Source organism: Citrus sinensis, chromosome 7 (assembly GCF_022201045.2).
Source record: "Citrus sinensis cultivar Valencia sweet orange chromosome 7, DVS_A1.0, whole genome shotgun sequence".
Taxonomy (NCBI): Eukaryota; Viridiplantae; Streptophyta; class Magnoliopsida; order Sapindales; family Rutaceae; genus Citrus; species Citrus sinensis.
The window spans coordinates 6912565-6925787 of record NC_068562.1 but is presented as its reverse complement, the minus strand read 5'-3'; the positions used below and the strand labels follow the sequence as shown (position 1 = coordinate 6925787).

General features: G+C 32.5%; 1 protein-coding gene across 1 annotated transcript; it reads left to right on the top strand.

The window, feature by feature from the left end:
• The first annotated feature begins 2900 nt into the window (after window positions 1–2900).
• LOC102625846 (protein ROOT HAIR DEFECTIVE 3-like) lies at window positions 2901–11415 on the top strand. The gene is made up of 23 exons (XM_006465950.4): window positions 2901–3079; window positions 3908–4057; window positions 4498–4564; window positions 4649–4751; window positions 5040–5110; window positions 5213–5276; window positions 5363–5428; window positions 5561–5608; window positions 5712–5774; window positions 5872–5928; window positions 6352–6510; window positions 6600–6668; window positions 6766–6857; window positions 7268–7346; window positions 7496–7661; window positions 7933–8057; window positions 8336–8598; window positions 8684–8780; window positions 8876–9037; window positions 9346–9450; window positions 9890–9984; window positions 10081–10177; window positions 10766–11415. The coding sequence occupies exons 1-23, from the start codon at window positions 3076–3078 to the stop codon at window positions 11003–11005; spliced, it is 2442 nt and encodes an 813-aa protein (XP_006466013.2). The 5' UTR covers window positions 2901–3075; the 3' UTR covers window positions 11006–11415.
• Window positions 11416–13223: the final 1808 nt, after the last annotated feature.

The following is a 13223-nucleotide window of genomic DNA, read 5'->3' as shown; positions in this document are numbered from 1 at the left end:
TAATAATAATAAAATTAATTAATAATAATAACAACAATAATATTGTTATTATGATTTATTATTAATAATAAAAAATTCAATAATAAAAATATATAATTAATAATAGTAATATATATAAATAAAAAATATTATAATTTTTGTTATTATTATTATAAGTTTAATATTATTTTTATTAACAATCAACAATTAATAATAATTATTATTATTATTTTTAACAAAGAACAATAATATATCACTATAAATTATTATTTTTTATAATTAATTATTTTATTATAAATAATAATAATATTTTATTAATTTATTATTATTATTATTATTATCCTTATAATAATATTTTTTTAATTTATTAATTTTATTAATCTATTTTATCATTATAAGCAACATGGGGTATTTTAGTAATTTGAAACAGTCCACTCCAATTCCAGTATAAAGTAAACACATCAATGAAAGTGAAATTCATTTTAATTATAATTCTAACAACTTAAGTAAACAATTTATTTTGATTTTTGTTTGCCATTTCAATTTCAACTCATTCCCAATCCGGGAAGTAAACGCACCATTAAGGTTTTGCTTTAATAATATAATTTGTCAATAGACAAAGTACTTTTAACAAATGTTTAAAGTGTGCAAACACAATATTAATTAAACGTTGAAACCTTCAAATACAACCCACACAACATCGCCGTGGGACAATATGGTACCGAGCAGGCCCTTCTTCTAATCCCATTTCATTATTTTACCTATTCTCTTTTTTTTCCCAAATAATAATTTTTCTCAAATTATTTGAATCTATTTTTTCAATAAGCAATTTCATTACTTAACAAATAGAGCTTTGCCCGGCCAAATGGCTTTTAAATTGTTTTATTTATTTATTTAATCAACCAAGTAAACAACATAAATAAATAAATAACTAAACAACAAATTTGAACTATATCAAATATATATTCATATAGATAATTGGGAAAATTCAATTAATTTGTGATCAAATAACGTAGTTCAAGTGATTTTTTTTACCAATTTACCATCAATCATGGGTTCACATTTTTTTTAATTGTATTTTCACAATCACAATCACAAAAATTTACAAATTCAAGTGGAAGCTTGCTTTAGTTTATCAATTCTATTTTGAGATTTGCATGTGTACATTAGCAGAGGTTTAGGTGTAGACGAACAATACAATTGTCTAAAACCCTATAATTTGAAAAGACTTCTTTTTATAGTATTTCCTTATTTTGAATTTTTTTTTATTTTGACTGTTGATTCTCTAATTAATAAAGATTATTTTACATATTATATGAAATAAGAAAGCCTACTAGACATCTTTCTAATTAATAATCATCCTATAATTAAGATTTTTTTTATAGAAAATCTATATTTATTAACCTTAATGTTAAAGAGATATAATTTATAATATTTTTTAACAATTAATTCATTTATTATTATTCTTTCTAATAAAAAATAAATAAATTATTTACCCTTTCAATTTCCTAAAAAACTTTAATTATTCAACTTTGTAATCCTTGACTTTTAGTTTTTAATTTCTATTAAAAACCTTATAATCTAAAAAATCAGTAGATGAAAAAATTTCTTGTCACTTCTTTATAAAGAAAGTTATTATATTCATTGATTCATTTAAAAAAAAAATAGTTCATATTTATTATCTAATCATCAATTCATTATCTCAATTTTTTTTTTATATTCTATCATTCTAAATATTCTATTTGAAAAAAATAATATTTTTCTTATTTAATTGTTTATTTATTTTGTAATGGTCTCGTGTTATTGCTAGCCTACCTTGGGCTTGCACATGGCTCCGCACCGAATCAAAAACACCAGCCACTTTGAACGTCTATGAGCGGCGCGTACTCCCACGTGCTATAAAGCAGGATTCATCAGGCCGTTCCCTTTTCCCAAAAGGTAGATGGGCGGCCAGTGGGTCCAAAAAGAGTCGGTGTCCGTAATAGCAAACTGGGACCTACCTGGTCCGACGCCACGTCGGTCCTATCAAACCGCACTCTTTGTAACAACAGCAAGACCCAACATTATAATAAGTAAATATTATTATGCCATTTATGTTTTATTTTAAAGAATGGTTGATAATTTTATAAAACTTCACTATATATATATATATATATATATATACATTAATTTATTATATTATTTTTTATGTATTTTAATTTTTTTTCACAAACTACAAACATGCTCTCTTAACAAGTTAAATCTTCCCATGTTAACAAAATATTATTAGACTGGAGATTTGATATTTTTTATTTTTAAATATAAATTCGTTTTAAATTTTTACTTGATTGGCTTTGATGAAAATAATTACAAATTTACAAAAATCATATACTTGGACAATATAACTACTAACTAATAAATTACATATGATCGGAGTATGAGTTTTTTTTAATCTTTTTGAACATTTTTTTTTTCAGAAATGAAAACATATAAACATGTTTATAAGTATATTTGAAACCAAATAATGCTATGAAATTTTCATTATCTTAAAGTTTGATTTTGATTGGTATGTTATGGTGTCCTCAAAATATACTTGTTTAGTTATTTTGTGAGGAGCGTGATTGCTCAAGAACTCCAGCAGCACCCCTCCAAATCCGATAAATCTCAATAAAAAAATTCATGTGAAATTGTCAGAAGATTTCATTCTTCGGATGTACAAGTTTTAAGTCCCTATTATTTAAAAAAAAAAAAAAAACACCCACACACACACGCACAAGTGTGTAAGTCATGGGTTGCCACTTAATTTTATTCAATCATGCTGATATGGCACAAATTCATTTGTCATCAAGTAAAAACCGGAGAAATATCACCGGACACAACTCAATCTGACTTCTTTTTCTTACGCGCATTAACAGATTCATCAATCCCGTTTTCAATTAAAAAAATAAATTAAATTTTAAAAAAAAGCAAACAAATCTTTTTATTTTTTATTTTTTAGTTATTGCAAAAATTTCCTTTTGTTGCCAGTCAAGCAACTTTTTAAACGAACGAAAGTTGAACTCAGATCGATCAATTCTCCCTTTGTCTCTCTCACAACGCCTCCAAACGCCAATCAAAATGGGTGCGTTTTACGTCCTCCTAAATTTTCATTTATCTTTATCTCTGATCTTAATCCTATTTATGCCGCATCTTAATTCGCTAATGCAGAATTTTCTGTCTCGAAATTGCCGTTTTCAAGCTGATCCGTTGTTGCATTAGTTATTAATCTCGTTTTCATTAAATTGGAAGAGTTACAACTTACAATACGTTACATGCGTTTTGTTTTTTCATTTATGAATGGCCTTATTATTATTTTTTTTTTGTCCCGTAATTTGAGTAAATTTAATCTGATGTGATGTGATTGATTGATTTGCAATGATTTGATGTTGATTTTAGAGTTTTGAGCTGTGATTTAGTCTTTAAATAATGAATTTGAAGATTTTTAGCTGTTTGGATCAGGAATGAGGTGTGTTAAGGAATTTTTGTTTGTTCGGTTCCTGAAAAAGAAGATAAGGAGATGGAAAGAAAATATAAGGTTAAAATTTGTGTATCTGATTTGAGCCTACTTTTATGGAGTATGTTCTGGGAGTGTCAGAGTGATTAGTCATTTCATACTTAAATATTGAAAGAGTTGACATCCAAAAAATTATATATACAAAGAGTTCCTAATGTGATCGGTTTCTGAATATTCTACATTCGAATTGATATGGAAAAGGTTCGGTGTTATCAACAATTTTTTTGACAGAAAAATGATTGTCATTTTGTTTAAATTTAATAGAGTTAATGTCTAGGGCTTCTTTTTTTCTATTTTTTTTTTCTGTTGATTTGTCTTCTATGTGAGCATGTTGAAGTCATAGAAACTGTAAATTTCATTTTAGTTACTAACATGTGTACATGTTTGGTTTTCCAGCAAAGGGCGAAGAATGTTGCTCAACTCAGCTTATTGATGGGGATGGTACGTTCAATGTTTCTGGAATTGAGCATTTTATCAAGGAGGTAAAATTGAGCGACTGTGGGCTGTCATATGCCGTTGTCTCCATAATGGGACCACAAAGTAGCGGTATGCATTCATTTCTCCATTTAATGCTGGAAATAATGTATCTTAGAAAAGGCTAGCCAGTTTGTACTTGATTAATTCAGTACTTGATTAATTCAAGTGAACGTAGCATGTTGGGATGGCATTCTTGTGAATTAGACAATATATGTTAGGATGTTTTCTAGGTGAGTATGTTGAAGAATGCTGATGGTTAAGTTTGTTTCAATTTCCCCCAAAAAGACGTTGTTTTTGTGATTTAAAATGTGCTGTTCAGTTTTGTATGATATCTTAGTGGTCCATTTGGCGGTCTCTTATTTTTTGTTTGCAATTTATCCTTCTTCTGGTCATATTTCATTTTGTCTATCTCTCTTATCCATTTCTTTATCACTTAGTTGGATATTATAGCTTGTATTAGTAATAGTTCACACATAAGATGTGCCACATGTTTTTCGTTATTATGACAGGGAAGAGCACGCTATTGAATCATTTGTTTGGTACCAACTTCAGGGAAATGGATGCATTTAAAGGAAGGCATGATCTCCTACTAAACTTATGTACTTCATTTTTCTGTAAATTTAGTTAGTTCACTCATTGACAGAATGTGATTCTCTTCAGGTCTCAAACCACAAAAGGTATTTGGATGGCAAGATGTGCAGGCATTGAGCCGTGTACTCTTATAATGGACTTGGAGGGAACTGATGGTAGAGAACGAGGCGAGGTACTCTTCTGCTTGAATTATTTTAATTTCATTCAATTGTAAATAATGTGACCATCAATTGGATTTTATATTCACCACTCCTCTTTGTACTCATTTTTCATTCAGTTTGTAACATGCTGCTTCCTATAGGCATTTATATATCCTCATATATTTATGCCCTCTGGAATAGGCATGTAATTTGGATTTATTTTGTTCTGCTTTGGAATGTAGAACTGATATTGGTGTAAAAAGAGATGAATGGATAGACATATTGCTTGTTGACTGACCTGGTTTCATTCTTCCTCTCAGGATGATACTGCCTTCGAGAAGCAAAGTGCCCTCTTTGCCCTTGCTGTTTCAGATATAGTTCTAATAAATATGTATGTTTTCTGTCTAGCAAAAGTTTTCCATTCCTTGAGAACTTGTTTTGAGTGTTTCCTTCCATTATCCTGTAATAACCGTCTGAAATATTTTCCACGTAGGTGGTGTCACGACATTGGCCGCGAGCAAGCTGCAAATAAACCTCTCTTAAAAACTGTATTCCAGGTAATCTACATGTGCCTACCTTTACACAACCAGCATTCTCGCATAGAATTTTTAGTTTATAAGATTTTGGTGGAATATACTTACAGGTCATGATGCGCTTGTTCAGTCCTCGCAAAACAACGTTGATGTTTGTCATACGTGATAAAACTCGGGTGTGTTCCTTTTTGTATTTCTTTTAGGGTAGCTTGAGAGATCTAGTTGAAGATTTTTAATTGTTTGTTGATCATCTTGTCCTATGTTACTTAGTTGAGCTGAGATTTTGATTGTGTGTTATTTGATTATAGACACCATTGGAAAATTTGGAACCAGTTCTAAGAGAAGATATTCAGAAGGTATAAGGATATAGTGCTACATTTGTTTCCATTTTCAAAATTGACTTCAGTGATGTTGCTCTCTGATCTTTGCCTTTTTGTTTTTCCTCTCTCTTAACCATAGATATGGGATTCAGTTCCTAAGCCACAAGCCCACATGGAGACACCACTAAGTGAATTTTTTAATGTAAGATGTCATGTTTCACTAATTATATAGGCATGTTTTTAAGGGGAGTAATTATGTGTTTATAGTGATAGTGCTACTTCTGTTCATATATGAACAGGTTGAAGTTGTTGCTCTCTCTAGTTTTGAAGAAAAGGAAGAGCTATTCAAAGAGCAGGTACCAGATCTCTAGCATCCCCGAAGGGATATTTGAACTGTTTATGAATTGAAATAATTATGTTTTGTTGTTCAGATGTTCAAAAGCAGTCAGCCTGTGTGACTTATTTTCTTTATTTGTTCTAAACAAAATAAATAGGGGGAGGCAATTCACAACAATGAGCTATTAGTAGTAATTTTATGGCGTTTTGTTTTAAAACTTCTACTTTTGCATTATTTGTTGCTATCATTCTATTTTTTATTGAAATTAGTTTTTTCCATCTGTCCCCTGTCAGATTCCAAGATTTTGAGATGTATCTTGAGCAATTTGAAGTTGCCTATTGTTAGATTTTGTCTTGCAATATGAGGACAGCTAAATTCTCTTTCAGCTGACTGAACATTTTTAACATATATGCTCGTGTTCTCTTTAACTTTTGATACGAAGGTTGCTAGTTTGAGGCAAAGATTCTACCATTCAGTTGCACCTGGAGGGCTTGCTGGGGATCGACGTGGTGTAGTTCCAGCTTCAGGCTTTTCTTTTAGTGCACATGAAATCTGGAAAGTCATTAAGGAGAACAAGGACCTTGACCTTCCAGCCCACAAGGTTACTTCATGAATATCTTTCTTATGATGGATTTTACTAACTATTTATTGTGCTGTTATTGGATCTGACAATGATCCATTTGTTTATAGGTCATGGTGGCTACTGTACGTTGTGAAGAAATTGCAAATGAAAAGTATTCAAGTTTTGCTGCAAACGAGGTATCTCTTTTTCATTCTTTTTTCTTTGAAAATGTACTTGAACCTAGTTAATGTTCTATGCATTCGCACCAGTTAAATTGGTTTGGAATTGACACAGGAGTGGTATGAATTGGAGGCGGCTGTACAATCTGGTCCAATTTCCAGTTTTGGAAAGAAGCTCAGTTCAATTCTTGAAACTTGTCTATCAGGGTAAGGATATTTCATTTCATTTAGTATCTAAATATCCTATTGGCTCTACTGCAACAATTGAATTGACTGTATGATAAGAAGTTCTATGGTCAAGTGACATTGTATATTAGGATGAAATTAAGTAACTGTGTGAAAAGTGTTTTTGTAATGATGTGTGGGTGCCTGAATTTCTTGTTTTCCTCTCAATTTTAGTAGGAACACTAGCAGTTTTTTTTTCCTTAAAAAAAAAAAATTTAGCTTCATAAGAGAAAAAATTCTTCTTATTCAAGGGGGGAAAAGTGAAGAGAGGTATAAAACAGATCCTGTCACTACGTATTGGATTATGCTTTTTGTTGTACATGTTTTTGCGTGGTTTGGAGTATCTTTAGAGTTGTTGATTTTCTTAATTGATCACTTTTTGGTTTTATTAGGTACGATGGAGAAGTTTTATATTTTGATGAAGGTGTCAGATCTGCAAAGCGAAAGCAGCTTGAAGACAAGTTACTGCAAGTAATGCATCTTTCTTCAAAAAGGAGGCTCATCAGGGCCTTATTTGGCCCACTGGATTTCTTCCCCATAGCATAATTCATTTTATGCGTGTTTTTATTCATTTCATTCTGATTTTCTTTCCAATTGCTGGTCTTGTTTTGATTTGTTAGCTTGTCCAACCGGCATTCCAATCTATGTTGGGACATATAAGGTCTGGAACCCTCGATAAATTCAAGGATGCATTTGACAAGGCTTTGAGTGGAGGGGAAGGGTTTTCTTCAGCTGCTCATCATTGCTCTAAGTTTTATATGAATCTATTTGATGAAGCATGTGCAGGTACATTTTTTTTTTTAAATAATGGCATTTTGTAAGTCAAGGAGAAAAACCCGAATCAAGAAACAGAATGAAAGTATGGGAGTTTTATATCCCAAATCTAAGGATATGTATAAAACGAATTCATTAGATGAGTCAGATCTACTGGTTCATTGTTGTGTTATGTTGGAAATCCTGAAACTTTGACATTTTTTGACAGTGGATGGGCTTGGGAACTATGGTTGGATAACACATGTGCTTACCCAAGTATTATTTGTTATTTGATTGATTGCAGATGCTGTCATTGAACAAGCAAACTGGGACATGTCTAAAGCACGGGATAAGTTCCAGCGTGACGTAGATGCGCATATTGCTTCTGTTCGTGCAGCCAAGCTGGGTGAATTAACTGCTATTTTTGAGGTATAATTAAATATTAAGTTTATTTTTTTGCATCTTTTGATGACATTATTCTTTCAAATGTTTGATTGATGGTAAATGATCAGATAAAGTAAATAGTACCAGTCTTAATTATTTAGTTCAAAAAGGTTCATAGAACTGCTTGACACTGCTGTTTACTATTTCCTGTAGTTTGGGACTCTTTGTAACATCCAAAGATTTTCCCCAACAGTATTCTGCATAAAGTTTTATAGTTGGCTAATTTCCATGAGACATTACTGATGGTAATATTATGATTGCAGGCGAAGCTGAATGAATCATTGTCAGGACCTGTGGAAGCTCTATTAGATGGAGCTAATAACGAGACCTGGCCTGCAATAAGGAAACTTCTCCGGTGTGAGACTGAATCAGCTATTTCTGGTTTCTCTGATGCACTTTATGGTTTTGACATGGATGAAGAAACAAAGGAGAAAATGCTTGCAAGTCTGGAGAATTACGCAAAGGGTGTGGTTGAAGCGAAAGCTCGGGAAGAATCTGGAAGGGTACTCATGCGTATGAAGGACAGGTGGCATCTTCTTGCAATAAATTATTTAAAATGTTTGAATTCTTTCAGTTAGTCATATGATGATTTATTGTGAAATTGCAAACAGGTTTACATCATTATTTAGTCATGATTCTGATTCAATGCCTCGGGTTTGGACTGGGAAGGAAGATATTCGAGGAATCACCAAGTTGGCTCGCTCTGCAGTATGTTAATTGTAAAACATTAAGTGTTGAATCTTAATATTTTTAGCTCCATTGGTTTCCTGTTAATCTTTTTTTTTTTTTCTGTTGCTTGCCAGTCCTTAAAGTTGCTTTCAGTTATGGCTGCAATCCGGTTGGATGACGAGACTGATAACATCGAGAGTACACTTACACTTGCTTTGGTGGATTCCCGTAGCAATGCCACTACAAATAGGAGCATTACAAATCATGACCCTTTGGCCTCGAGCACTTGGGAACAGGTCACTTTTATTGCTTTTTTTCATGAAATTTACTGTGGAATAATGAATCGAATGAAAAATTAAGGAAAAAGGAAAAAGAGAAGTTAGGATCTGGATAATGTTTTAAGACCTGCAAATTTGCTTGATTGCATGCCCTTTTAAGCTTCATATGTGGCTATTGTACGATAGAAGTGTGGAAAGTCTGCAGTATTGCAAACTTTATTTCCCATTGGTTTTACTGCTTCATGTTGCTTTATTGTGCACACTCATATTTAAGAGCATCTTCTTTTCCTGACTAAGTAGTTGCAGCAACTGATTTTTTATTACAGGTTCCATCATCAAAAACATTGATCACGCCTGTTCAGTGCAAATCTTTGTGGAGGCAATTCAAGTCAGAAACAGAGTATAGTGTCACCCAGGCAATTTCTGCTCAGGCATGAAATTTTACTCATTAGTCTACTTTAACTCACTCGTTTCGTATATATATGACTGGTTGGATCTCTTAATTTTCAAGCTAGCATTGACTGGGTGATGGCTTTAAATGACCAGTCGTTATTGTGAATTTGTGATGGGTCTAATAACTTGCTGGTTTTAACTTTTAACCTTGCATGTATCAGGGTATTAGATGGCTAGTTGGTGTGCTTGTAAAACGAAAGCTAGAAATGTCAGGACTGGTTAGAAAATATTAGATATAGTGAGGATAAACTAAATGGCTTTGGTGGACTAGTTAGCTTCATGGTCTTAAGGGAAATTAAGTCGTAATTGTGGGTTGATTCTGTTCTGTTCCAGATCTCAAGGTAGATAATAATAACTTATTGCATTGTCACTGTTGGTGGCTTATTGATTTATCCATTCCTCTTTTAATATTTTCAGGAAGCCAACAAGCGCAACAACAACTGGTTGCCACCTCCATGGGCAATTGCTGCCATGATGGTTCTTGGATTTAATGAATTTATGACTCTTTTAAGGTACTTTATTTTCCTTGTTAGAATAGAGATATAGTTTTTAAGAATTAGATAAATACTCACACCATTATTACTTGTACTGATATCTTCTCATTGCAGAAATCCTCTGTATCTTGGCTTCATCTTTATTGGTTATCTACTCATTAAAGCCCTATGGGTGCAATTGGACATTTCTGGTGAATTCCGCAATGGCGCCGTAAGTATTTTACTTTATTTTATTGGATAACATTTTGAGGAACTTTATTTTAGCACACTTGGAATTGAAGTATGACACTCAACCCCAATTCATATTTTGAGTTTTTTTTTTTTTTGGGGGGGGGGGTCATAGGCTTCGGAATTTAAGTTGGCTTCAGTGGAAGTTAATACTTATATGTGCTTGGTTCATTTTGCAATTTATATAAATATCATAGAATGCTTCTATTATAATAGCTGTAGTAGTAGACCCTCATGACTGGAATTCCAAAGCAATTTTTTTTTTAATTATTATTATTCTGTTCAGAGAAACAGCTTTAATATGTTCCATGAGCTTTTTAACAATCATGAATGTACAGTCCAAACTAGTTATGTACTTAAGCATTGCGTTCTGTATTTTTATACACTCACGTGATTTGTACGTGGTAAAATATCAACCAATAGATCTGGTATTGGAACCAAACTGTTAGTCACCAACTTAAAAAGAGTCATTTATTTAAATTTTTTCAAGCTCTGTTCAACTTAATATTGATCTTTGACACTTCATTTCTTGTTAGAAGTTAACGGGCGTGATGTTTGTGCATACTTACAGCTTCCTGGTCTTATTTCCTTGTCTACCAAGTTCCTTCCAACTGTAATGAACCTTCTCAAGAAACTAGCTGAGGAAGGGCAAATACCTGCCACAAATAATAATCCTCAGAGAAACCCTGTCAGAGCATCAATGAACCATCAAAATGGTGTAAGCACTAGTGAAATTTCATCAACTGCATCATCTGGAGTAACATCATCCGGCAATGGGACTGAATACTCAAGTCCCAGAAAGGAAGAGTAGGTGCAAGCTGCTGAACAGAAAGCAGCCTTTTCTTCTACATTTGAAGATGCCAGAGTTCTGCTCACTCTTGGTGGGTGTTGCACGTCTTCTTTTGTCCACGAATCTAACTTTCAAGGTGTGACGGTTATTTATTCGGAAGGCATTTATTTTTGTGCAAGTGCCGGCGCATACAGGGGGCTGAGATTTGTTATGAAAAAGTCCCCATTAAATAGTTTTTTATATTTATAAGTCTAGGGTTTGATTTCTTTATTGTTTGTCAAAGAAGCTCAAGGAGCTTCTCTTTATATACACACACACTATTTTAATGGCTTTTGATTAGTCTGTTTTTCACCCCAAATTTTGTCTCGAGTAATGGAATGCTAGAACTCAAATGCGTGGCGCTCTAAATCTATTTCATTCTTCTTTTCATATCATTTGGCACATTTCGTTTTTGCAAAATATTCTTAATTTGAGTTTGCATGAGTCATGATATACGATTATTATTATTATTATTATGACGCGTGTATCCTTGGATTTCACGAGATTGAAGGAGATTTGTTGCGTTACAGGTAGAAGTTTTGTAGCTTGAATTGCATTCTTTCTCAAATTTCAAGTCTTAATTTTAGGTTACACTAATCTTGTAATTGTAACAAACACTTTGGCAAAACGAAATTGTTGGTGATTAATGCAAGCAGATGAAGAGAAATAAAAGAGAATTGAATCCCGACCACTAAAACATCGTCAAAACAGCTTTATTAGATACTGCTGCAGCAACCAGAAAAGCTGCTTTAGTACTTAATTATTAAAATTCATCACGTAAATTTTGGATCCTTTTAACAGCTGGATATAGCTAGCTTCTAACATGTCCATGTGTTGTGTTGTTAAATTCTCAGAAACTATAAATTGCGGCACGTGTTTAGGTGGGGTGTCATCAAATGTTCAGTGCATCTCATATTTGTTTCTCTTCTAGGCATGAAATAAATTGGCACAGCCCCTCGCGGTTGTCAGGTCATTTTCAGACCAAAAGAAGGAAAAAGAAATTGAAAATTAAATGAAATGACACAATTATTTATTTTTCAGCACCATAATTAGATCGTTTTTATGGCCTGCATAGTGCGATGGTACAGTTAGAGCTTCTATTAAAGTGGAATTGACTTGTTCGGCTCGCAAAAAGGGACTTGAAATTGAAATGTTAGGGCCCAAATGCTTATTTATTCTTAATCCCTCAATTCTGTTACTTGATTTGCTTGAAAGATCTCATTGAAAACGCAATCGGATTTAACCTGGCGTGCCTGATAGGGTTTATATTTTTTGGGATTTTAACGACAGCATTATGGTCACCTGAACCCGAATTTTACAAAAAAACGAGAGGCAGATTTGAAAAGGCAGAATATAATGTCATTCTTATGATAATGTATTGCGTTGACTACAAAATGTTCTATGTTACAAGCATTAACGCTATAAAATACTGTTAAAAATGTGCCTTGAATATCTGGTAACTGCAATTAGCCTGTTACCCTGATCCCATTACATTTATTTTATTCAGTACGAAAATTTTATTGGGTTTCAGTTCTTGTTTGTGTCTTAAATTTTCCATTTTTTTTTCTCTCTTTAAATTCTTAGCTACCTGTCTCGCATTAAATTTTGGTAGATATCCTTTTACATACGGTACTGATTAATAGTAGTAATACACTCTACACATCTCGAGTAAACATAAATACATAATTTTAAAAAAATTTACGAAAAAAATATTATCCAATAAATAAATCTTGCATCCCCTCAAGATGAAGAACTAATATTACTCGAAAAGCAATGCAATATACAAAAGAGAGGACTTGCAGCGAAGGATTAGAGTTTTTCATTTTTTAAAAATGTGCAATCATTTGCAAATTATACATATCATATGCTGTACTCTTGTATTCACACCAAGTTTTCACCCAAACACTATTTTGCAAATTTTAGAAAAACATATTTCTGGTAAATTTTGACGGACCAAATTCATCTCCAAAACTGGAAACAATAAATATATAATAAATAAATAATAGCGCGAGTTGCATCAGAGTTTTTTTTACAGTAGAAACATTTACTCCTCATCACCAGAGGTATTAATTATCAAAACACACTGCCCCCCCCACCCCCCATTTGATCTGTCATATTCTTGTGATTTATTGGATTGGACTGGACATAATAAGTGTTCTCATGGGAGTGAGGCCATAGTTAGGTTGGTGATTAATGTTTG

Coding starts and splice junctions, on each gene's coding strand:
- LOC102625846 (XM_006465950.4), top strand. Junction 6,858..7,267: donor CTTGAAACTTGTCTATCAGG/GTAAGGATATTT, acceptor TGGTTTTATTAG/GTACGATGGAGAAGTTTTAT. Junction 7,347..7,495: donor TTGAAGACAAGTTACTGCAA/GTAATGCATCTT, acceptor TTGATTTGTTAG/CTTGTCCAACCGGCATTCCA.